Genomic DNA, 26,052 nt, shown 5'->3' with positions numbered 1-26,052 from the left:
GCCTCTAAAAGCTCCCTACTGGGTGTAATTTTGATGGTAATTTTGAAAGGTCTGTTGATGCCTGAAAGTCCTTTCACAGAGGGTGATACCTTCCATGTTTTATGGATTAGCCATCTTTATTTATTTATTTATTTATCTATCTATCTATCTATCTATCTATTTATTTATTTATTTAAATATTTATTTATCCATTAAAAATTCCATTTATTTATTTATTAAATGGGAGATGGATAATTAATTAATTAATTAATTTGTGTGTGTGTGTGTGTGTGTGAGAGAGAGAGAGAGAGAGAGAGAGAGAGCATGAGCATAAGCAGGGGGAACAGCAGAGGCAGAGGGAGAAGCAGACTTAGCAGGAAGCCTGATGTGGGACTTGAGCCCAGGACCCTGGGATCATGACCTGTGCTGAAGGCAAAAGCTCAAATGAGTGAGCCATCCTGGTGCTCCTGGATTAGCCATGTTTAAAGCAGACTTTTCTCTGAGAGAATCTGGCATAAGAGTGGTAGACCAGTACATGCAATGCATGGGAGAGATGACACATGAATCGGTTTACCTTCCCATTACTGGAAGGAAAAGGGAAGTGAGCCGTGGTAAGATTCTCGCTGCCTGCATGGTATTTTTTTTTTTTTAAAGGTGCTTAATTTGGAAGTGCTATTTGACTTGAGATAAAATTCATCCTAAAAGAAGAGATTCAAGAATAAAATTTAAAAAGCTAATTAAACAAACAAACAAACAAACAACCTTTTGTGATACGTTTCCCTATTCTTTCACTTTTCAACCCTTAACCCTGAAGTGAGCCCTTGTAGGTAGAAGATGGTGGATCTTTTTTTGTTTTTATCTGACTTTCTTATTTGTATTCTTAAATCTTTTTTTATGATGAAAAGTTAATGCCTAATACCACTGACATATTCACTTATAATATATATTATTAAGTCAAACTTTTCTCCAACTGCATAATAATCTATTGTGTAGAGGTACTATTGTCTATCTATCAAGTATCCTGTTGATACACATTTGAGTTGGTTCTAATCTTTTGCTATCAGAAGAAAAAAATGCAGTGGTGCCTGGGTGGCTCAGTTGGTTAAGTATCTGCCTTCAGCTCAGGTCAAGATCTTAGGGTCCTGGGATCCAGCCTCTTGTAGGGCTCCCTGCTCATTGGGGAGTCTGCTTCTTCCTCTCCCTCTGCCCCTCCCCTGCTCATGCTCTCTTTCTCTCTCTGGAGCACCCATGCACTCTCTCTCTTTCAAATAAATAAATAAAATCTTTAAAAAATGCAGCAATAAATAACCTTGGGCTTACCCAGTTATCAATGATCTTTTCCCTACTGTTTTGAATTGGATTTTAATTTCATTTCCTATTGTCTATATGTGTATTATTCTATTCTGTTTCCTTGTTCTTTCACCATTTCATACAATTCATTCACCAATAATTTTTTCAATTATAAGTGCCCTTAAACAGTGATATAATCTAGTCTCCATGTCCACTCCTTCTCTTTTGTTTTATTCCAGGGCTTTTATGGCTATAATGGAATATTGTTTTTAATCTTTTATGTAAACTTTATAGTCAACTTATTTGGGAAACAAATTTGAGAATATTATTATTGGGACTACATTGCATTTATAAATTAACTTAGGGAGAATTGCCACATTTATGCCATCAGGTCTTGCTGTCAAATAGTGTGCATGTCTTCATACTTGTTCAAGTCTAGTTCTGTATCTTTTACTCTTTTTCTTCACAGAAGTTTTGAATATTTCTTATTTGGTTTATACTTAGATCTTTTATGTTTAGCAATCAAAAATCAGGATCTTCCACATAAATTTTCTAACTGGAGATTTGTTTGTTTGTGAGGTTATTAGGTTAATTTTACATTTTATTAATTCAGTAAATTTTCCATTTTTTAAAATTCATAGTACAGTAGTAGTCAAAGTAGCATGTTTATGTTAGGTGTGTTATAATGTATTTGCATCTTCTGCTGTCCAAATAAATCTTTAGTTAAAATGAAATGAGCCTCCAAAGCTTAACAAGAGAATTCTCATCTGAGTTTTGCCAGATTATATAAAATCTGTTTGTTTGAAACTCTTGGTGGCTAGTGAGTGGTATGTAGCTATCCCCTGGGACAGTGGACATGTATTCTTTCAGAAACGAAATGACAGTTTTATAGCAAATTGTTTATGCTGTTCCTCTATGTCCCTGAAATGATATTCATAGATGATTTACCTTCACACATAACTTAAAGAGGAGAAATAAAAAGAAAATAATTTATAACACAAGACTTTAGTATTGATTGATTGATTGATTGATTGATTTTTTTTTTTTTTTTGTTTTATACTTGAGATATACTTGCATTCTGTGGGGCAGGAAGAGTTCTTTGTTGTTAGGGAATGTACTGCACTCTGCAGGCTTTTAGCATCCTTGCCCCTTACTCACCAGATTCTATAGTGTAGCCTCTTCACCATCAATTTCCATAATTTCCATAATGTCTCCCCGAGGAAAAACACCACCTCCATGGAGATCTTTCTGAAATGCTACGCATCTGTTATTAAATAGTAGTTCTCAATTAAGGAGTGATATTGTTTGCTAAGTTAGACCCCTAATATCTCTACTGATATTTAGATGCATTCTTTTCTCAGCAACCAGCACCACCCCCAGAGAAGCAGACCCAGTGGGAGATGGATATGCAGATCCGGACAGGCTCTCAAAGGAGTGGATCCTGCCTGTCCACACTGATGAGGGCGATCTTCTTTACTTTGCTGATGCACATGCTAATGTCTTCCTGGGGCACTCTCACAGACACATCTAAAAACAGTGTTTTATTAGCTCTCTGGGCATCCCTTAGCTCAGTCAAGTTGGCATGTAAAATTACCCATCACGAGTACCACAGATATTCCTCCCAATTAATCAGTCTTGTCCAGAGGATGTCAGAGAAGTCATTAGTCATTATTGTGGTTGATGTGTTCTTTGTATTTAACAGAAGGATGTTTTTCACAAACTCTTTGCTACTTTTGGGCTGTGGTAACACAAAATGGTCAGCAGTGCTCATTCTGGAGTGAGAAAAAATCATGTTCGAGTCCCAGGTCGAGTGTATTAGCTATTTAGACAAGTGACTTCTCAAGGCCCTAGTTTACTTGTCTTTGGTGAAGGTGCTTAACAGCAGTCTGAAAATGCATCTGTTTAGGAGGACACACAGCAAATAGTACACACTCAGTTAATCTACTAGTTGCTATTATTGCTTAGCCTTACTCTCTTCTAATTATGACCTGGGAGATGACCAGCTGGTTGTAATTCATATTAATATACAAGCTCCTCTAAAGGGGAGGTCCCATCTTTACAAGTTAGTGTGGTATCTATTAGTTAATTTTAAAGCTTGTTGCCTGCCTCCTTGGGCTTTATGGTCCCATGGTTCTTTTTATTTTTTTTTTAGATATCTTTATTTATTTATTTGACAGAGAGAGAAAGAGATATCACAAGTAGGCAGAGAGACAGGCAGAGAGAGGGAGAAGCAGGCTCCCTGCTGAGCAGAGAGCCCAATGCGGGACTCGACCCCAGGACCCTGGGATCATGACCTGAGCTGAAGGCAGACATTTAACCAACTGACCCACCCAGGCAGCCCCTAGAGTTCCATAGTTCTTCACAAAAGTTCATTGCAAGCTGTCAGTGAGTTATCTTTTATGACACCAAGTTTATATTCTAATATCTGGTGTGAATTCTCAGTGCTCCATGAAGATCACATTGTACCCTAATTTCTGATGGTTCCCATCTTGGTGTCAGGGAGATAGAGCATCATCTGGTGCTTCCTTCAATGACACTCAAGCTAGGATTAGAAATGAGTTCTCTTCTTATTCTGAAGATAGTTGAGATTTCCCACTCTATAGCTACCTCTGTGCATTTCTTCCAATCAGACCCCCCACCATGATCCAGGGAGCATAATTTCTTAGATGTATACAAAGTCCTTCCAGAAGGTGGAGGTAGAGCTAACCTGCTATTTTGTGGATTCTTTCAATGCTCTTAAGGGAATCAGACCACCACCTGTTAGGGGAGACATAAGAGGGATGTTTAGTGAGGGCAAGAAATATGGAACTGGAAATTCATTTTCCACTGGTGCCCCTAGAGCAAAGGAGCGACATGTGAAGAGGACAGAAGATTTCCTTAGCTTCAGGGGGAAAAACAAGTAGATTAAAATGAGATGACATGAGGGATGCAGTCCCCAGGCATTAAAGAACAAGCAATATATCCTATTTAAGATACTTCAGAATGCTTACTCCAGAATCTGGTCCAGAGACTCTACAATTGGAAATAATTGCAAACAATATTACAGCTGCACTGCAGTGATGTATTCCATATTTTAAAATGTATTATACTCTGGTATAACAAATTAGGATTTTTATTTTCAAGGAGAAGTAAGAAAGAAGGTAAAGTAATTCTCTTTTGAGAGGGAAGGTGTGAAGGGTTTTAGTGATCTCTGTAGTGGGTGATGCCTTAAATCCATTCCAGTATCTTCTTCTTGATGTGGGAGAATTGATGAATGCCTTCTCTGAGAAGAAGGTTTGATTTGTTTTGTTTTGTTTTTGGTGAGTTTAAACATTGGAAAGAAACGAGCAAAAGTACCAAAAAGAAGTCAAGCGGTCAAGAAAGGTCAGGAAAAAATATAAATTGTTCTGCCCAAGTAACTTACTGATCTGAAGAAAAATCCTCAAGGCTGCACCTTTTTCCAACTACCTATATACCCAAAGCACCAGGAGCACTGAGAGGGTAAGAAGGTATGTTAAATAAGTTCTGTTTTTCTTGCGATAATATTTGTAAGTCATTAAGAGAAATATAAGCAGCAATAAATAATATGATTTGAAGGCCTTTTTAAATGCTAGAAATTCTCAGATCTCACTATTGTTTTCAGAAACTCCTAGGAATTGAAAACTTTTGATAAGAATCTCTGGACTGATGACCGCAAAATCTCAGCAAGGGGGTTATGGGGAGGGTGTATTTTCCAGGGGAGAGTAGAGATGGTAGCATGCAATTCATAGCAGCAGGTGCAAAACAAGTGGTATTTTGCTAATAATGCAAATAATGAATGCAAGTTCTAAGAAAGACAATTGTCAGCTACTGCAACTAAATTTTCTCTCTAGGAGATATACAGTTTTTTTTTTTTTCTTTTTGTAACTAAATGTATTCTAGTATATTAATGAAACCCTGATAATTATAATAGCAATTGTTCTGTGTATTAGTGCTCACATCTGTTATTGATGGGGCCATTCTTAATAATCTCAAATGCTAAGAGAAGGAGAATTGCATTAGTTGGGTATAAATTAGATTCCATTAGGTTAATTCTGTAACTCTGGGAGAGTCACAGATCTTTTATAGCTCCAATTTCTCGTGTGCAAAATGAGGATTATAATACTGCCTGTCTCACAGGATTTAAATAAAATATTGCAGGAAAAGTACTTAACACAGTGCCTGTAGAGCACAGCAAAAGCACAACATACTTTAGTACTTAATTCATCATTACCTTTCTTTGTGTCTCTAGCGCACGCATACACACACACACACACACACACGCACACGCAATGTGTACTGCATTTCATTTATTTATTTTTCACTATTGCTGATAGAATAGTCCCCTCTCAGGGAAAGTTTCTGATTGAAGATGAGAGAAAACGATCCATTTCTTCTTTTTATTTCCTTCTGGAGGTGGTCTTCTTTGAAATTCAGACAACAAGATTATTCCAAGGAAGAGGGCTTGGGCTGTACATATGTCCTATGAAACAGGAAGACGGGGCAATGCAGTATTGAGGAACCACCATATCTTGGCCTCAAACCCAGGATTGTTCTAGTCCCAAATTCACCATTCTTGACTAATAGCCAAGAAAACCCTACACTTCACTGACCTCATCTAACAAAAGATAATATTATTAATACTTGTAGGGTAATAGCTGCTTATCTCCCGCAGGGATTTGCCGCACAGCTAGGGTAAGATAATGGGTGCACCGATAGTTTGAAAGCATTCCAGTACTCTATCACAATGGCGGGTTTGATGACTGGTGAGGATATGGAGTCCCTATCCTCTTGGAAACCAGCTGGAGCAGAGCAGGGATAGGCACTTCTGAGTATGGTAGTGTCTATGAGAATGGAATCAGTTTCTTGCCACTCTTCTCCCCAACGGGGCTCAAGATCCATGATCTCCAGAGTTAGCACAGAGTAACATTGGGTTACTTTGGTCCCATGTTTTAATTTTAGACAGTATCAAATAATTTCCTGTTGTGAATGTTAAAGGATTTAACACTTTGAGCTATGACTGGACAGCTAACCCAGGACAGTATTATCTACTGTTCAATAATCTGAGGTTGTGGAAGGGGTAGAGGGTTGGGTTTGAAGTGGGGAAGAATTCCACTGGAGCTGTTGACTTGGAAGCTCTATGCTGGGTTTTCTTTTTTCCTTCCCCTCCCCCTCCTTCCCCTTCCTGCCTTCCCTTCTTACTTTTGCCTTGTATTTGGCTTTCTTACACTTTGCGTGGGGTGAATCTAATTTTCATTTAGATGACCTGGCAGTGCATTATTCCCCCAGTTCAGCCTTGTGACTGGGAGATGCCATGTGCTGCTGCTGCTGTTTTCTGGGTCTGATGTAATCCTGTGAATCTGAGTGTTAAGTAGAGTTCTCATTGCTGTGGCTTATTCTATTCCTTCCACCTCATTCCTGCAATCACATTCTCTAAATATTGGAGGGAATTATTCAACGCTCTCAATATTTAACTAACAATTTATCCCCTCCTGTACATGCTGATACTGGGAAATTCCAGCAAGGTTGCAATCGTGCTAGTTGCATGCAAATTTCCTCTGTTTCTTTCCTTGGAATATCAGTTTTTAAAAATCCCCCCATCCCCAGAAGATTCAACTCTTTTCTTCTTGTTTGGTACTTTTGACTAATTTTACTAACTTTTGCTATTTTTTACTTATTCCATTAATACTGTGGAGGAACAGGCAGAAGCTTGAATTCATTTGCCATCTTTCTCCAGAATACACACACACACACACACACTTACCCACCCCTAGAAGGCATACATTAATATATCAACTAATATGCTAATATATATATCAACGAATTTATTTGTCATAAATAATGAAGTGAAATACATCTTAAAGATAAGTTCCTATAATTATCCAATAAATGTTAATGCTAGAAGTGCTCTTACTTAATGGATATATTAAGTCACTCATCTCAAGGTTATTAGTTAGTGGACAGTACACCTAGAACTTAGCACAGTCTTTTGATATCTTTTAACTTGACATCATGTCCAAAACAGTTGTAGAATGTCTATGTATATATCTCAACAAAAGATGTTTACGGCTCTATCATGTATTAATCTGACCAAATTGCCATGTTTCCCTTCTTTTGTATTGCAGCTGAAATGATAAGATATATGAAGGGGGTCCGAGGCAGAAATCAAACAGAAGTGACAGAATTTATCCTCTTAGGACTCTCGGACAATTCAGATCTACAAATTGTCCTCTTTGGATTGTTTCTGTTAATCTATATGGCGACCATGGTGGGTAATTTGGGGATGATTGTGTTAATTAAGATTGATCCCTGTCTCCACACCCCCATGTATTTCTTTCTTAGCAGCCTGTCTTTTGTTGATGCCTCTTACTCTTCTTCCGTCACTCCTAAGATGCTGGTGAACCTTTTGGCGGAGAATAAAGCCATTTCTTTTAATGGATGCGCTGCCCAGTTCTACTTCTTCGGCTCCTTCTTGGGGACTGAATGCTTTCTGTTGGCCATGATGGCATATGACCGCTATGCAGCCATTTGGAACCCTCTGCTGTATTCGGTTCTCATGTCTGGGAAAATTTGTGTTTTGCTAGTAGCTACCTCTTTCCTAGCAGGCTTTGGGAATGCAGCCATACACACAGGAATGACTTTCAGATTGTCCTTTTGTGGCTCTAACAGGATCAACCATTTCTACTGTGACACCCCACCCCTGCTCAAACTCTCTTGCTCTGACACTCGCATCAATGGCATTGTGATCATGGCTTTCTCCAGTTTTAATGTCATCAGTTGTGTTATGATTGTTCTCATTTCCTACCTGTGTATCCTCATTGCCATTTTGAGGATGCCTTCTTTAGAAGGCAGGCACAAAGCCTTCTCCACCTGTGCCTCCCACCTCATGGCTGTCACCATATTCTTTGGGACGATTCTCTTCATGTATTTGCGCCCTACATCTAGCTATTCAATGGAACAGGACAAGATTGTATCAGTCTTTTATACAGTGGTGATCCCTATGCTAAACCCCCTCATCTACAGTTTGAAAAATAAGGATGTGAAAGATGCCTTAAAGAAGATCTTACAGAAACACATACTGTAAAGCCACGTTACATATCATCCTGTTATGCAGAAGAAAATATGCTTTCATATTAATTTTATTGTCTGGTTCCTTAAGCTGTGTGTGTGTGTGTGTGTGTGTGTGTGTGTATGTGTATGTGTGTGTGTGCATGTATGTGTTAAAGTAGATTGCTTAAAATGGTGTATACTTCTGAATCTTCTGGTGTCTTAAATGTGTATCCATGGGCCCACCTGATGAATAAACATAATGGGGAGGTCGGTGATTGGTAAAGTATCAAAATTCTTGGTTTTGGCTGACCTGGTTTAAGTTCTAATTTCAATATTTAGCTTTTCTTGAGAAAAGAAAATATAGTCTTCGGGATCTGAGCAAACAGGTTCTGAGATGGATACCTGTATGCATGCAGGAAATGTAGTGGAGAACGTTCCCAGGAATCCTACCTAGATGGCTAGAAGGGAATGAGGGAAGCAGGGTTGAGTTGATAGATATTGAACAGTGATGAAGTTGCAGTTGAATAGTCATCCCATCCCACATCCTATCCCATTCCAAGAGGATCCTCCAGAGATACCCCCAATTGTGGGAAAAAATATAAGGTGTTTGTACCTTCAAAATGACCAGTTTTGGAAGTGGCTCACTCCCTTGGGCATGGTAATTTCTTTCAGCAGAAGCAATTCCCAGAATGGAACTCAACTGTGAAGTGTCAGTGGCTGCTCGGAAGCTGAGAAAATAAATGTTTCAATCCTGAAAGGCAAATCTGGATGGTATGCCACAGCATCCCTCATAAATAATAACACTACTCTACTCACCTGGAGGTCAAGCATGCCAAAAAGATACAAAAAGGAGTCTTATCATGGGTTATAATATATTATGTGTGTTCTACTGATTTTGTAAATTAACTGGAATATTATGAGGGTAGTGATCAATGTACTTTAACTTTTAATCTTTCATGTACTTTTCAGAGTGTCACATAATTTTCAATAAACATTTACTGAAAATGAATTATCTATCTATTGCTCGCTGTAGTGGGATGGGGGTTGTCAATGTGGGAGGAATGGGGAAACCATGTTCTTCATTGAGATAGCATGTCAAAGGAGGCCTGATGATGTGGAATCAGGTAAATGTCTACTCCCTATTTCTTTCCATCCCTCTAGCCACTGCAGACCTTGAGGAAGAACACCAGTGCTTCTCATGCTCCCCGTAAGAACACCTCTTTCCCCCACCAAATTGGTTAGAGACCACAAAAGATGTGTGAAGTCATGTTGTCCACTCTGAATATTTCCATCACCTTATAACTTCCACTTTTAACTGTTTTTTTAATATTTTTCTTAAATATTATTTATTTATTTATTTGAGAGAGATAAAGGTGGTGGGAGGGCAGAGAAGAAGTGTGAGAGGGAGGAGCAAACGCTCTAGTGAGCAGAAAGCCAGACCTGGGGCTCAATCCTAGGACCCTGCGATCATGACCTGAGTCAGAGGCAGATGCTTAACTAACTGAACCACGCAGGCACCACTCCACTTTCAACTGTTAATCAAGGTTTCTCTCAAAGGCATTCAAAATTGTATCATGCTTGATATCTTTCTTCATGTTCCCTTTTACTCTAAAGGGTATAGTATATAGTATCTGTTTTTTCGCTGCTTCTTATTCACAAACCTAAGAAAAGTGGCACTTGATCAATATTCATCATAACTCATTACCCAACTGAAATTCTGTGGTCCATCAAATAATGACTCATTCTAAATCACCTGCAATTCCATGGTTCTACTTTTTCTCATTCTGCTCATCTGATTAAATTCCAACTTAGGGAAACTTAATTGTTTTTTTTTTGTTGTTGTTGTTCTGTCCTACGCTGAAGCTGCTTAGTACAATTAGAGAAAAGCTCTCAGCATGCCACTGGCTATTGCTGATCTTGTGTCACACTTCTTCCTCCAAAATAAAAACAATTAAATAAGATTATCCCCATCTTACCATCTATAATCTTCATGCACATACTTTTGTTCCCATTTATCATATGGATAATGTGTCCCTTGCTTCTTTCACACCTCTGGAGCTCTCCACGAATTTTAGTTCTGAAATCATATCTCTACTCTCTCCAAGCACCAGCTTCTCAAACTCTACTGTAGTATTCTCATCTGTAAATAAACATCATCTAATATCACCCTTCTTAATAATTTCTTTGGCTGAAAGTCCCGTCCAGCCATTGACATATTTTTCTGCTCTATTTCCAATGAATCTTTCAAAAGAACTACCCCTCATCTTTATCCTTATTTCCTCAAATCCCATTACATGTTCCAGTTGTATTTCTCTGCCACTTCTCCAGTCTTGTCATGGACACATGAGAGTTTAACATTATTGCCTCTAAAGATAACTCTTCTATCATACTTGTACTTGGTATCTCAAGATGATTTCCCATCATTAATTTCTTCAACTATCCCCCAAAACACACATTTTAAGATTTCTATGTCACTTCAGTCTTCTTATTTTCCTTCTTTTTCTGCTGCCACTTTTTCCCAGGTGACTGTGATAGCTTTTCCTCCTCTTCCTCAGGCTATTCTCCAAATCTTGGAGCCAAAGGTTTAATCCTATATTCTTAGTTCATGGTACTTAGTTCATGGTACTTTGGTTCTCCATCTGTACCCACTTCTTAGGTGATCTGAGAGCTCTGCAATGATTCCAAAATCCACATGTCTAACCCTGACTTCTTCCTTGGGTTCCGGATTCATACATTGAATTGATAACCTAGTTTATAGGGACTCTGGACACTTGAAACGATTATAAAATTAGCTTCCTCCACTTAGTTATCATACTCAAACATCTATCGAATGATCGTACCTTTTGTACTATGAGGGTGGTCTGTATCTTAGCATCACACTTGTGTGTTATTGACCTTAAAATATCCCTTTTCACATTGTGTTATAAATTGTATCTTTTGCCATATACCCCAGTTTGTGTTTAAAATAAGACAATAGACACCCTTTATATCTTTACCCATCATCCATTCAGAGATTATTCATAAATATACAAAACCCTGCATACATTTAATGTCTGTAATTGTTACATTTGGACATACACATACTTCAATAAAACTGGTGAATTACTAATGGAAAAACCAGCATACAACCTGTACTGGAGATTTAGCAGGTAAAAAATTAAAATTTCTTATCTCCCGAAACTTCTTCCCATCTCCTTATATTTGAGTGAAGACTTGACTGTCTATACCAAATAATCTTGTGTGTGTATAGAGCTGTTAGATGTGTGTGTGTGTGTGTGTGTGTGTTTGGCGTGGGTAGAGTTGTGTTTTGAAGAATGGTAAAGCAGGCAATAGAATAGGGAATGGTAGCATCGGACACAGGCTTTCTGTGGAAATGACGGTTGAGAAGGACTGACTAAAGATAGTATCCTCTGACTGTCTAAGGAAGTGCATTCCAGGTATAGTTATAGTAAATATAAAGGCCCTGAGGCAAGATCTTCCCTGGTTTGTTAAAAGAATAGTAAGAAGGCAACAAACATGTGGGTTAACATGAACAAATGAAAAAAAGGAAAGGAATTGCAATCAAGGTGTTTGGGAAGGAGTGACTGATCAAATAAGTGTGGTAGTTCATGAATAGGCTTTGGACTTTACCTTTCCCTATTATCCTGCAATAGCCATCCAACCCCAACTCCAGAATGCAAGCTGCATGAAGTAATAAACGAGATCGATGCTTTGGCTACTTGACCAGTACCAAGGATAGTTGTATGCTCCATAACACAAGACTAGTAAATCATTTGTTGAACTAATCAGTTAATGCACTGAGAGCCATATTCTAGTAGAAATGAATAAGAATCACATTTTAATGGAATTCTGAAGTTTGGGAGCAGGATCTCATCAATCTCATACATTTAATTCAATGTTATGCTCAATGGAATCTCAAGACCATGAAATTGTTTTTGTACTTCCCTAAATGCCTGTTACTCTCCAGGGTGTAAGTGGTTCACTGGGGAGAAAATAGTTCAATTACCTCAGTGGAAAATAAATGCATGTTTTAATTTTGGAATAACACATTTCAAGCTTTAGATTTTTAGTGTTTTGCAGAAACAAAATCTCAAGAGGATCATCACAGACTTAATAAGGCTGACTGTTTCAGATTCAGAAGCAGCATTTGCTACTCTTTGTTGAATTAATTAACCATGTCTTAATTCTGTCATACTTAGATCTCTTCTACCACTTCCATTTTTGTTGCATTATAAGACAGAAATCTTGTGTGCTTCCAAAAAGCAATAAAATAAAACTAAACTAATAACCACTACAGGTGAATATTAAGAACAAAGGTAAGAAGATTTAATTGATCTCAAAGTGTTCATATATAGAAAGTTTCCAAGAGGACTAAAAACGTATAAAGTAATTAAAGATCTCCATTAGGATATGTTTGAAACACTAAATTTAAGGTTCCTAACTAAACTGGATTTTTGTCTTTATATGACAGGGATTTAGGATCACTAATAAAAAATGAGAATTTTATAGAATATTCAGCATATACAGACATACATACATGAATGTATATATACATGTATATCTATGTGTGTATATATACATATACACATACATATACACATACACGTATGTGTCTGTGTGCAAAACAGGGGAATTTACTGAACTTTTTGTAGCAAGAATGCCATATATAATACAAGTATGTTTGTATATATATGTATAAAGTTGAGCTCTACAAAATTTTAAAATTGGTTATTTTACAGGGTAAGTTTTTAGCTAATTTTGAATATAGATCCACTAAAAATCTATTGCAGTAATCTAGGTGAAAGATAATGTTGGCTTGATTTTTAGTAGGAATGGAGGTGGTAGGACGTGGTTGATACAGATATTTTGAAGGTAGAGCCAACATAATTATCTGATAGACTGGTTATATAGTGTGTAAGAATATTTATCTATTTATTTAATTTCATCTGGGCAAATGAAAGTATAGAGTTGTAATTAACTTGAGATAAGGAATGCTGTGTTTGGTGCAAATTAGGGTCGTGCATGAGGAATTCAGCTTTGAGTCATGCTGAAATGTTGTTTGATATTAATATGAAGATGTGAGTAAGTGGTTGAATTTTAAGTCTGGAATTTGTAAAAACGTTCAGGGCGGGAGATATAAATTTAGGAGTTTTAGGTATATAGATGGTAATTAAATTTACAAAATCAAATAATCACCAAGGTAGAGTGTAAAGAGGAAAAGGAGAAAGATTAAGGACTGAGCTACTCTAACCTTAACAGTCAGAGAGAAGAGGAGGAGTAAGCAGAGACTGAGAAGGAGGGACCCACATAGTAGGAGGAAAACTCGGAGTCTGGTTTCTGGGAAGATAAGAAAAGAAAATCTTTCAAGGAATAGTTAAGAAATCAACTCTGTCGAATGTTATTGATAGATCAAAAAGATGAGGAATGAGAACTGACCACAGGATTTGGCAATGTAAAGATTCCTGATGCCTTAGACAAGAGACATTTTGTGGAATGACAGGTTGCAAACCTGATCAGAGTGGCCTTGAGAGAAAACAGGCAGAGCAGAACTGCATACAGCAAGGGTATTCAACTGTATTGTATGTTTAATTGCCAAGACGAGTGTGAGGAATTGGATCGTAGGAAGTAAAGGCTGTAGGACAAAGGGAGGAGGAGAGAAAAGTTGGGAGGTCAGATAGGATATAGACCGATAGGGTCAATCATCAAAGACTTCACACACACACACACACACACACACACACACATTAATTTTAAATAAATAAAATGGGTTACGGAGTTTGCTTAAGGAATTTCTTTCCGCCTCCATAAGAAAATTAAGAGCTTTAATACACATATTCTCAGGGCATTCAAAGAGCTAATCTTACTTATAGCAGTGATGAACGTATTTCACTTTCCTGGTATTTTTTTCTTTGTCCAATTCATTCCTTTGGTTTCTTTTTTATCCTAGCAAAAAAATCATCCATTCTGAGACAAAGATATGAACAACCATACAACAGTGACTGAATTTATTCTTGTGGGATTTGGGGATCATCCAGAACTACAGTGCCTTCTTTTTATGGTGTTTCTAGTCATCTACATGATCACCGTGTTTGGAAATCTTGGCATGATCCTATTAATCAAGATTGACTCACGCCTCCACACTCCAATGTACTTTTTCCTTAGTAACTTGTCCCTTGTTGACTTCTGTTATTCTTCCGTCATTACCCCTAATATGCTAGTGAATTTCTGGGTGGAGAACCCAGTCATTTCGTTTAGTGGATGTGCCACTCAATTCTTCTTTTTTGGTTCCTTTGCTGGCATTGAAGGCTTCCTGTTGGCTGTGATGGCCTATGACCGTTATGTGGCCATCTGCAAGCCTCTTCTTTACACTGTTACTATGTCCCCTCATCTTATTGTCCTTCTGGTGTTGGTCACATATCTTGCAGGCTTTCTGAATGCTGCCATTCATACTGGCTTCACCTTTCAGTTGTCTTTCTGCCACTCAAATGTCATCAACCATTTTTTCTGCGACACTCCACCCCTCCTGAAACTCTCTTGTTCTGATACACATGTTAATGAAGTAGTCATTTTTGCCTTTGCCAGTTTTAATGAACTGAGCTGCCTCCTGATTATTCTCATTTCTTATCTGTACATTCTTGTTGCCATCTTGAGGATCCATTCTGCTGAAGGAAGGCACAAAGCCTTCTCCACCTGCGCTTCACACCTGATGGTGGTCACTATCTTCTTTGGCACCATTCTGTTCATGTATCTGCGCCCCAGCACCAGCTATGCAATGGACCAAGACAAAGTGGTATCTGTGTTTTATACAGTGATTATCCCCATGTTAAATCCTCTCATCTATAGTTTGAGAAACAAGGAGGTCAAAACTTCCTTAGGTAAAATTTTTAAAACAACCTCTTTTTACTTCTGTGCTTAGAATTAGGAAAAGAATGGGATTTTAGGACTCCGGCGGAAACATAGAAATGACCAAATCCATCTCCGTTCACCCTGGGTCTACTTCACTGCATCATGAGTTTTGTTATTGTTGTTTTTGATAGTGGAGATGGACCAAGCATCTTGGCATCCTGGGGAATGTGGTGACCCTGTGTAAATCCCACTAATTCCAAAAAACATATAGGCTTGAAAATAATCAAAGATCTCATTTTAACTCCCTGTTCAGAGGCATAAGACACAGTATAAAAAGTGGATGAGAATACAGGAGGAAAGATGGCTCCATGATTGAATTGTGGTATATATACACTGCTAGAGGACAGGTGATATGGAGTAGGCTGACCCAGAGGACCCAAATAGGGCTTAGAGACTGCTTCTTATCCTCAGTGAACCAGAAAATAAAATCAGAACTTAATCCTGACAGAGGTGCTGAAGTTAAGTTTTTCTCTTTCTTTCTTTCTTGGATTTATTAATTTATTTTGAAAAATAGAGAGACACACAGAGAGAGAGAGAGAGAGAAGGAGCAGGAGGGACAGAGGGAGAAGAAGAGAGAATCTCAAGCAGACTCCATGCTGAACATGGAGCCAACATGGGGCTCAATTTCATGACCGTATGATCATGACCTGAGTTGAAACCAAGAGTGGGACACTTAACTGACTGCACCACCTAGGTGCCCCCCATGTCAAGCATTTCTAACCCAGACAAGTAATCTGGATCCCTGAGGGAACAAGTGATAAGGGAAATATAAGCAGGGATCAAAGAACAAGAACACTAAGGATCTATATAGCAGAGGTTTCTGAACTTAGAAAAGAGGTATACCCTATAAATCCTGTAGGTAAAGTGTCATGTTGTTTGATTTTTGAATGGGTAAACAGTTTAAGCTTAAAGAGCTACAGCAAGATAGATAGACTTTGCCTAGTGCCTTAGCAAACAATCATACATATCTGTTTTAACACTGGCAACAATTTCATTGGGATATATTTAAAGCTCTCAGTTGGTTTGACTGGTATTTTCTTCACTGGGATATTTCCACAGTAGGACTGGATTTTCTTTATAGTGATGACTGACATGTAAACAGGAAGTGTTTCAAACTGTTTGGAACTGGGTAAAGTATACTAAGTGTGACCTGTTGTACCAATTTGCTGTGGAAAGACTGTGATCACAATAGAAAAGTTGGCACTTAAGATGAAAAAATAATTTTTGCTTTCGTTGTAGGATAGAGTTTTTGATAAGAAACTAAATCCTAATCTTATCCTTTTATCTTCCTTTATTCTTTATTTCAGACATTGCATAACAAAAAAACATTTTCTATCTCATCATTCTTTTTCTGGAGAGCTCTTCCTAGTTCAAGACACAGCACAAATATTACCTCCTTTATGATTGCCCTGACCCTCTGTCATCCTTCCCAAGGTAGACACTTACTATGCCTATTCTTGTGATTCTATAGATATTGCAGCTTTAATCAAGCTCTTGGCTAGAGAAAAAAATTATGAAAATACAGTGTAATATATACAGACTAGGGGCACCTGGGTGGCTCAGTAGGTTAAGTGGCTGACTCCTGGTTTTAGCTCAAGTTGTGATCTCGGGACCGTGAGATTGAGCCCGATATCAGGCTCCACGCTCATTGGAGAGTCTGCTTAAAGATTCTCTCTCTCTCTCTGTGTGTGTCTCTCCCTTTGTCCCTGTTCTTGCTCACTCTCAATCTCAAATAAATAAATAAATCTTTAAAAGAAGACACAAAAACTAAGAGGTACTTAAGAAGCAAAACCTCTTTATATCAAGCTACACATCTCCATGCCTTTATAAGCAGGCCATCAGGAAAAGTTTTAAAAATTAAGAAAGAGATCATTCCAACTGAAGACACAGGGTGATGGAAGACAAAATGTCTTCTAGCACTGGAACCAAAGTTGTCTAGAACCACCATTTTAGAATGTCAGTGTTAGAAAAGTTACCTGGTAGCTGGTTGGATGAAGTATTGGATATCGTTTCATTCTTTTTGAAACAAATTGTCTTGTCTCCTTAGATATTAAACATTTTAATAAGCATGATGTTTCAGCATCCTATACCTTTCATATTATGTAAAGTAAATGTGATTTTAGTACAGCAATAGAGCACTCAGGACTTTTTCAATGGAGGCACACAAAGCTAATTCAAACTAACCCAGGCCTAGAGTTCTCAGTGCCATGAGGCCTTTGTGTCTTTTCTATCTCTCCTTCTGTCTTTCTGTCTGTTGCTTCCTCTCTCATACTAGGAATTCACTCACTGTCTTGCACAGACTTTTCACATGGTGGCCTCAGTTTTAAATACATTCAGGACAATTGCACTACAGGCAAGGCTGTATCTCTTTAGAAAGGACAGTACTGCCTGAAATGGCTCAGATACTCATCATGTGTAGGCAAGCTGGGTATGTATGTATTTGTTTGTGTACGTGTGTGTACGTTGGAAGTGAGGGTGGAGTTATGAAATATCAGAAGAAATCTTGCTTTATAATAGCTAGTGCAGCCCACTGTACATTTACTCAGTATAATTAAATTCCTTGCCTACTTACTGCTCATTTACGGACTTCTAGTTTAGGAATTGGCACTTTATGCTGCTTACACGTCAACAGGAATGTTAAAACTAGTGTTAACTTTAGTAGTAGATGGGTCAGATGTTTTCCCATGTGATACCATTTGTGGATTCCTACATATTTTCTACCATGCCTATCACAGCACATAGAAGTCTGCTTGTAGAAAAATACAAGTATGTGCAGTGTTTTTAAAAGTACACTGGGTTGCAATGATGCATAATATTATTATATTGAAAATGATTGATTTGAGCTTACTTTTCACATAATGAAATGATCAGGGTCCCCTCAACTAAGTGTATTAAGATTACTACATTTTGGCTTACTTAGCCTGCTTACCGCTACTTATTCTAATATATTTAAAAACAAATCCCAGAAGTCAGAAGCTTCTTACTATGTTTGTGATAGTTACACATGAATGTTTGGATTAGACTAGCAGCCAGGCTCTTCTTATGGGGTAGAGGATCAGGAAAAAAAAAAAAACAAAAAACAAAACAAAAAAAAGCAAACAAACAAACCAAAAAAAAAAAAAAAAAAAAAAAACAGGCCACAAGGCAGTACAGACACAGGACCTTTAGGGCAAAACTTTTAAAATTTTTAAAATTTTAAAATTGCTCCTTTGGTTTTTCTATAGTTTCTAGATTTAAGGGTTTCATGTGCTTTCCCTTTTCTGCCTTTGTCAGACTGTATATAAACATACAAATATCATCCTTTACTGAACATTCAGTGTACTTGATTCTCTAAGAATATGCAATTTGTGATTTCAAAAAGTAAATGGTCCCAGCAGGCTGGGTAAAAACTGTTTGGGCTCCTATTGCTTAGAGAAAGCCCTGAAGTAGTTGCCTTGACAACCCCTATTCACTACTGAGAATTCTTCATTTAAGGACTTCTCTTCTTTCTCTCTTTTTCATTCCCCACACCGCTTTTCCTCCCAGGCTTCAGTGACAATAGAAACAAAGGCAGGAGAAGAACTAATACATAAGCCAGATAGCTTTCTGGGTTCCATGCTTGATATAACTGTTTAAAAAATTTCTACCAAAGAATGAGTTTGAGGAAAACCTTAGCTCTCAGTGCTTAAACTTTTTGCTCTGCATGTTAATCTATAGCATATAATTTCAGTATACGAGAGCTCTTATAACATTGTACCCCAGAATTAACAGTAAATAATTAGATCTGCTGGACTCCGAAGAAGTCAGAGTCCAATTTGAAATGTAGAAAATTTAAATGTAAAGCCCAATGCGGACTGACCAATGTGTACAGCCAGGTAGTCCTAATTCCAGTTTTCAAGGCTCCGATATAACTGGAGAGAGTGTGTGGGAATAGAATAAGTAGAAACTGCCACAAACCTCACCCTGCTTAGCAGGATTCCCTGCCATTTTCCTGGGATTGCTGCAATCATTTGGTTAATTCCCAGAGTTCTGAAAAAGTTGACTTAGATACCTTTTGCCAGTGTTCTTTTTTCTTTTATGGAGGAGACTTTACTCTACCACCCAGGAAGTTGATCCTGCCCCCTCCCAACCCCCCATCTAAAATGTTTCTGAGATTCATTTATATGTATGAATAGTATGCTCATTTTTATTTCTGTGCAGTGTTCCACTATATGGACATACATATCTATGCATCTGTCAATACACATTGGAGCTTCTTGGAGAGCACAGAGGGCATGTGTTCTCTTTTGTCTCGGATACATAGTTGAGAGTGGAATTGCTGGGTCATAGTTTTGTAAGAAGGTATAACTTTCTAAGAAATTTTATAAGAAATAGCCAGTTTTCTAAAGTAGTTAACAATTATTTTACATTCCATCAAGTGGTATATTATTGAGTAAGGAAAGGGTTAAGGTATAGACAAAGAGAGGTCCAGGCTCTGAAACCCTGGCAGGCAAAAGAACTAAGCCAGAGTGAACAAGAGATAAGGGAATAGACCAGACCACCTGGCCCCGGATGTTAGGGATTACACCATGGTGTAATCACAGAAAATGACCAGACCTGAAAGAAGTAAGTCATTAAGGGTGTTGTCAATAGTCCTTGCTCAAACCAAGATGGCACAAGAATCTCAAGGCCACAAGCTTCCTCAACTTGTTTTCAATAAAGGACCTGCCCTGGAAACCCTCAGTGACAACCCATTCAGGGACCCCTCTCACTCTAGAGAGCTTTTTCTCTCTTTTCTACTCTCACTTTAACTTAATAAACTTTCATTTCACGTCACCCCTTTGTGTTTCCAAGATTCATTCTTTGAAACCATGAGACAAGAACCCTGTAATCCTATAACATTATGAGAGTTCTAGTTGCTTCATTTTTTTTTTTTTTTAATAATTGGTTCAATTCTTGCTGTGGAGATTGGATGTGAAGTGTTACCTGTTGTAGTTATAGTTTACCCATCTTTGACAATTACAGATACTGAAATTATTTTCATGTGGTTTTTAACCACTCATGTATCTTCCTTTATGAAGTATTTGTTACCTTTTGTTGTTGCATTTTGATTAGTGAGCTTTGGAGGATCTTCATCTATTCTGAATACAAGTCTTTGTCAGAATAACTCCATATGAATATTTTTTTTTCTACTCTGTGGCTCACCTTTTTATTAACTTAACATTATTTTTGAAAAGCACATGTTTTGAAATTGATGACATAAAATTTATGTATTTGTTTCACAATGAATGATTTTTCTGTCCTTTCTAGGAAACCTTTGGTTACCTTAAAGTCATGAAAACATTCTTTTATTTTTGTCCCTAGAGAACTTGTAGGTTTAGTGTTTATATTTATTCCTGTGATCCACACACATTAATATTGGAGTTTTGGAGCATGATGTTGTAGAGAGCAAAATGAAGTCTCTCATGTCAAGCAGAAGCCTGTGTCTGACAATGACACAAACAGCTAAACGTACTGACTCTAGGAGATATCACTGGGACCGGCCTCAGCAGACACCCAGAACTGGTAAGGAGCAGAATCAGAGGAGGTCTGTGTAGACCTGAAGCCAATCAAATTCCTTTAAAAAGGGGAAGACTTTGGCAGCAACTGTCAGACTCTTCAGCCATGACCCCTCTATGTCTGAACACTTAAAAAGGTAGCCGCTGCCAAAGGTTCTGCCCAACTGATCTCTGAACAGAACTGAGATCCTCCACTGATTCATCTAAAAATGGAGTTGGGAGGTTTCCACAGGGAGAGCTCTCATGTCCTAATTCTCTAGTCAGTTGCAGACCCAACAAGAAGGGATGGACTTCACCATGGGCTTGACCTAGCACATGACCTATAGCCTGAGGAAGAGACACTGTCCTCTTCAGCAGCTCCTTTTATACACACCCCAGCAATAGCTCCACCAATGAAAAGCCATCACACTCTACTCCCACTTTCCTCCAATGGACTTTTAGTTCTAATACCCTTACCAATGTACCCCTTATCTCCTTAAGATGTGCTCTTCTCCTTTGTTCCTTGGATTTGCCCAAAATTTTACTAGTTTTTCCTGGATTGTAATTCTCTTTTATTCCCAAATAAACTCCTTTGTTTTACTTGCTGGCAAAATAACTAGCAGTGTCCATTTTTAAGGTTTACACCACCATTTAGAGATCTAACAAAACCAGATGGCTCTCTTGTCTGGGGCAGCCTACAATTTGATTCCTTGGATTGTATTGACCTGGAACTATCCACGCCCTAGAAGATACAGACCAGAGAAAATATCTCTAGATTCTTTTATTCTCTACCAAGTACAGTGCCAATGTTCAAACATCCTTTTTTTTAAATTTATTTTTTATTTTCAGCATAACAGTGTTCATTATTTTTGCACCACCCTCCTCTTAAATCACCAGTTTTATGAATGAGCCATTTTATGAAAGATTCTGGCTTCCATTCTCATGTTTGATTTTTAGCATGTTGATGAAGTTAACTAGTGGGTCAGATTGGTCCCAGCATAAATAATGGTGTCGGCTCTTTAAAGGGTCCTCACCCTTGACCTGTGCTTCTACTTCCTTTCATTGGTTACATTGCTCTTCTGCTTTCTACATTGTCTCTGCTCCTCAAATCTCTTACTCCACCTTTCTTCATTAGATAACCTAACCTCAGTATCTACAGAGAAACACTGAAGCCTTTCTGATGAGAATTCTCTCACCTTTACTAAACAAAATATAAAAAAACTTGATATTTTCCTTCTTCCATGGTAATTAAAGGTGATGGCTAATTATACTATCTGTGCTTAAGATCTCATGCATTCAGTACCAAGCATGTACTTAGATATTAGATGGAGATTTTGGCCTCAAAGGAGAATCGAGGATCTCAAGGCACCAAATTAAGGTTGTACCCTTGAGGAACAAAGACTATTTTGATTAGTCATTCAGAAATTTTTCTAAAATACTCTAGAGAACGTTCCTGAGAAATATATTATAAATGTTTTCACCATGTTTTTACAAAATATGGTAAGTCAACTTTTACAGGTATGTCATTTTCTATATTTCTTCACTAAGAATAGGTTTGTTCTCTTGTATGAAGATGAATATCCCACCAATGTGGACAAAATTAATTTCATCAACTGTACTTGATTTTTCTATTCACATGTTAATTATTTATAGCATCTCTAAAAATCAATTATTATGTGCAAGCCCTTCTGATGTGTATGTGAAAACCAAACAAAAATAGCTTTAGGCACAGCTTTTGAGGCACGTTGTTTTCCAGTCATACCTTATTTTCATAAAGCATTGAGAGAGTGGCTCCAGCTGAAAGGCAAGACCACATTTAAACATCATCTGTGCTTTTCAAAACAAATATGTTCATGTATGTGTTAGTTGCTCAAAAAATGGGGAAAAACCCTCCACCTTCTTCTCCAGATACTGAGATTCTGTGTTTATGGTTTAAGTGATACTTTCTTGGAAGAGTCTTCTCTGAATGTTTACCTGAAAGCATCCTACCTTCATTTTTCTTCATAGTGCTTGCTTCTGGCATCACATTCTATAGCTTTGTCTATGTGGGGATATCTGTACTTCTCCTACAACATATCATTCTTGAGGATGGGGAATTTGTTCAAAGCTATAAACCCAGACTTACAACAGAAAAAAAACATATTTTCAGTGTACACATACAAGTGTATGTAAATGAGTGAGTAGATTCAAAAAACACAGAGAATAATCCTTCATTCAGTACCTTCTTAGTCGTATATCAAGAGATAAATTTACTAATTCAATGCCTTCTGAATAAAATTAAGAAAACCCACCATGGGTTTCAGGTGAAAATTCTGTAATAATTATTTCTTTCATTTTGTTTTGTTGTTGGTTTTTTTTTTTTTTTTAAGATTTTAGTAATTTATTTGAGATAGAGAGAGAGTGGGAGGGAAAGCATGAGCCAAGGTGGGGGGCATGGGGAGGGGGAGGGAGAAGCACATTGTGCATTTAGCAGGGAGCACAAAGAGGGGTTCCATACCAGAACCCTGAGATTATGACCTGAGCTGAAGGCAGACACTTAACCAACTGAGCCACCCAGGTGCCCCTATTTCTTCTACTTTGTATCTGAAATATAGGGTATCAGATCTAAAGAGACCCTGGACATCTAACTACCTTTATCTTTCCATTTGAATGATACCAACAACCTCCTGCTTTTCATACTTGCTTTTAATTCCTATACTTTTCTTTTTATAAAATTTGAAAAAAAAAAACCACATATGGAGTTCTCTAAGAAGGCAAGTATAAATGTGATTTTATATACACACACACGCACACACAGGTGAGAGCAAGAGCAAGAACAAGAGAGAGTGATAAAAGAGAAAGAGGAAACAGAGAGACACAGGACAAAAATACTTATATAGACATTCTGAAGTATTTCATAAAACAGAAGAGAAATTTCTTAGTAATTCATCAATGAGCAAATGATAAAATGGATGGAATAAATGCAGAATCCTCACTTTCTCTGTCACTCTCAGTTTTCAAGGAATAAGAAAATGTCTTCTCAAAACCACACTACTGTGACAGAATTCATTCTCTTGGGACTCACAGATGACCCAGTATTAGAGAAGATCCTGTTTGTGGTGTTTCTGGTGATCTACCTAGTCACGCTGGCAGGGAATCTGTGTATGATCGTGCTGATCAGGGCCAACTCCCACCTCCAGACGCCCATGTATTTCTTCCTGAGCCACCTCTCCTTTGTAGACATTTGCTATTCCTCCAATATCACTCCCAATATGCTGCATGATTTCCTTTCAGACCAGAAAACCATCTCCTATGCCGGATGCTTCACACAGTGTCTTCTCTTCATAGCCCTGGTGATCACTGAGTTTTACATCCTTGCTTCAATGGCATTGGATCGCTATGTGGCCATCTGTAGCCCTTTGCATTACAGTACCAGAATGTCTAAGAACATCTGCATCTGTCTAGTCACGGTCTCTTATGCTTGTGGTTACCTTAACGGACTCTCCCAGACCCTACTGACTTTTCACTTGTCCTTCTGTGGCTCCCTTGAAATCAATCATTTCTACTGTGCAGATCCTCCTCTTCTGCTGTTGGCCTGCTCTGACACCTATGTCAAGAAGATGGCGATGCTGGTAGTTGCTGGTTTGACTCTGTCAAGCTCTCTCTTCATCATTGTGCTATCCTACCTGTTCATTATTGCAGCCATCTTGAGGATCCGTTCTGCTGAAGGCAGGCGCAAGGCCTTTTCTACTTGTGGCTCCCACTTGACAACAGTCACCCTATTTTATGGAACCCTCTTCTGCATGTACTTAAGGAGTCCATCTGAGAAGTCCGTAGAGGAGTCCAAAGTATTTGCAGTCTTTTATGCTTTTTTGAGCCCAATGTTGAACCCACTGATTTATAGTCTAAGGAATAAGGATGTGATCCATGCTATGCAGCAAGTGATTAAGGAAAATATCTTTTATAAAATTGAAATTTGAATCTCTGTTCATTTGAAATGACTGCCTATGATAATACAGTGATTAGAAATAAATAACAGAGAAGTGCTACCTCTTATACAGTTTATGTTCCATTTTCTTTTTGAGGATTATCATCATTTAGTTCATTTCCTTAACTTATAATAAAATTTCTTTCTTTTTTTTTCTTTTCTTTCATTCTTTTTTTTTCTTTTTTTTCTTTTTTCTTTTTTTTTTTTAAGCGAGGAGTTGCATTCCCATTTTAGCAATCAAAGTGTGCTAATATCCACATTTAGAATCCTAACTGAAAAATTATACAAGTGCTTTATATTTTGTCTAAATATTTTGTCTAAATAATCATATGTTTCCTTTTATTTTCTAGTTCTGAGACCACTGGGGCTTCCAAGAACCAATCTTTAAACTTAATCTTGTCAAGTCTTCTAAACCAAATGGTTGACCTATTTGTAGTCTTTCTTTATATTCTATTTATTTACTTCTATTTGTGATCTAATTTTTTCCATTGTATAACTCCTTGGATGAAGGCCACCTCAGAAATTCTTTAGAGATATGATACAACAAAAATTGATGTGCACAAAAATAAATGTGTCACTCTATAGTGAATGCTCACTTTTATATAACTGTTTTTTTTTTTAATTAGTTAATTTATTTCTAGAGAGAGAGAGCATGAACAGGAGGGACAAGCAGAGGGAGAGGGAGAGAGAGAGACTCTTAAGGCTCCATACTCACCATGGAGCCCCATGTGGGGCTAAATCCCACGACCCTGCGATCATGACCTGAGCCAAAATCAAGAGTCAGACACTTAACGACTGAGCCCCCATGTGCCCCATCACTATTTATTTTGACCCTCAAAATTATTATCTCTATTTATAACATTTGGAGTCTTAGGCACAGAGGGATCAAATGACTTTCTACAGTCATTCAGCTTCTAAGTATCAAGAAGACAAATCTCTTGTTTCAAATTCCCTCTTTCCAATTTACCGAGGCTCAATTCAGCATGCTGCAGTGCTGGGGGGAATGGTGGGGATAATGAAGGGATGAGGTTACTGCTCCAGATGAAATCTTGGTTATTGTGATGAGGGTGTAATAGTGACTGTGTAATTCCTCTGACATTTCAGGTAAACATGATAGTTTGTGTGTAAAGTAGAACTGTCTTACTGTCTCATGTAAAGCAGACAATTTTGATATACGACAGATATATTTAGACTGTCTTTTATAAATATGTTTTCCAGATTATAAAAGCACACATATTCATTAGGAACAACTAGAAAATACAGACAGATGTAAAGGAATAACTTGTATCAGTAATGTCTTAATCAATGGACAATTTGTGTTTATGTTTTTCCATATGCTCAGTGATTTTATACGCATGTATATTATGA

At 37.7% G+C, this 26,052-nt stretch overlaps 3 protein-coding genes across 3 annotated transcripts; all 3 read left to right on the top strand.

Annotated features, from left to right (window-relative positions):
* Positions 1–7,396: 7,396 nt before the first annotated feature.
* On the top strand, positions 7,397–8,350 carry LOC309872841 (olfactory receptor 5AP2; the record flags this gene model as incomplete). The annotated part of the gene is made up of 1 exon (XM_082747812.1): positions 7,397–8,350. One exon carries the CDS (start codon positions 7,397–7,399, stop codon positions 8,348–8,350), a length of 954 nt encoding a protein of 317 aa, XP_082603938.1.
* LOC309840392 (olfactory receptor 5AP2-like) lies at positions 7,442–15,232 on the top strand (the record flags this gene model as incomplete). Its single annotated transcript, XM_082682441.1, has 2 exons — positions 7,442–7,492; positions 14,363–15,232. Exon 2 carries the CDS (start codon positions 14,372–14,374, stop codon positions 15,230–15,232), a length of 861 nt encoding a protein of 286 aa, XP_082538567.1. The 5' UTR covers positions 7,442–7,492; positions 14,363–14,371.
* Positions 15,233–23,728: 8,496 nt separating this feature from the next.
* LOC309840391 (olfactory receptor 5M1-like) lies at positions 23,729–24,676 on the top strand (the record flags this gene model as incomplete). Its single annotated transcript, XM_082682440.1, has 1 exon — positions 23,729–24,676. The coding sequence occupies one exon, from the start codon at positions 23,729–23,731 to the stop codon at positions 24,674–24,676; it is 948 nt and encodes a 315-aa protein (XP_082538566.1).
* Positions 24,677–26,052: the final 1,376 nt, after the last annotated feature.

Source organism: Mustela nivalis (genome assembly GCF_964662115.1).
Source record: "Mustela nivalis genome assembly, chromosome: 9".
NCBI lineage: Eukaryota > Metazoa > Chordata > Mammalia > Carnivora > Mustelidae > Mustela > Mustela nivalis.
This window is presented reverse-complemented; position numbering and strand designations above follow the sequence as displayed.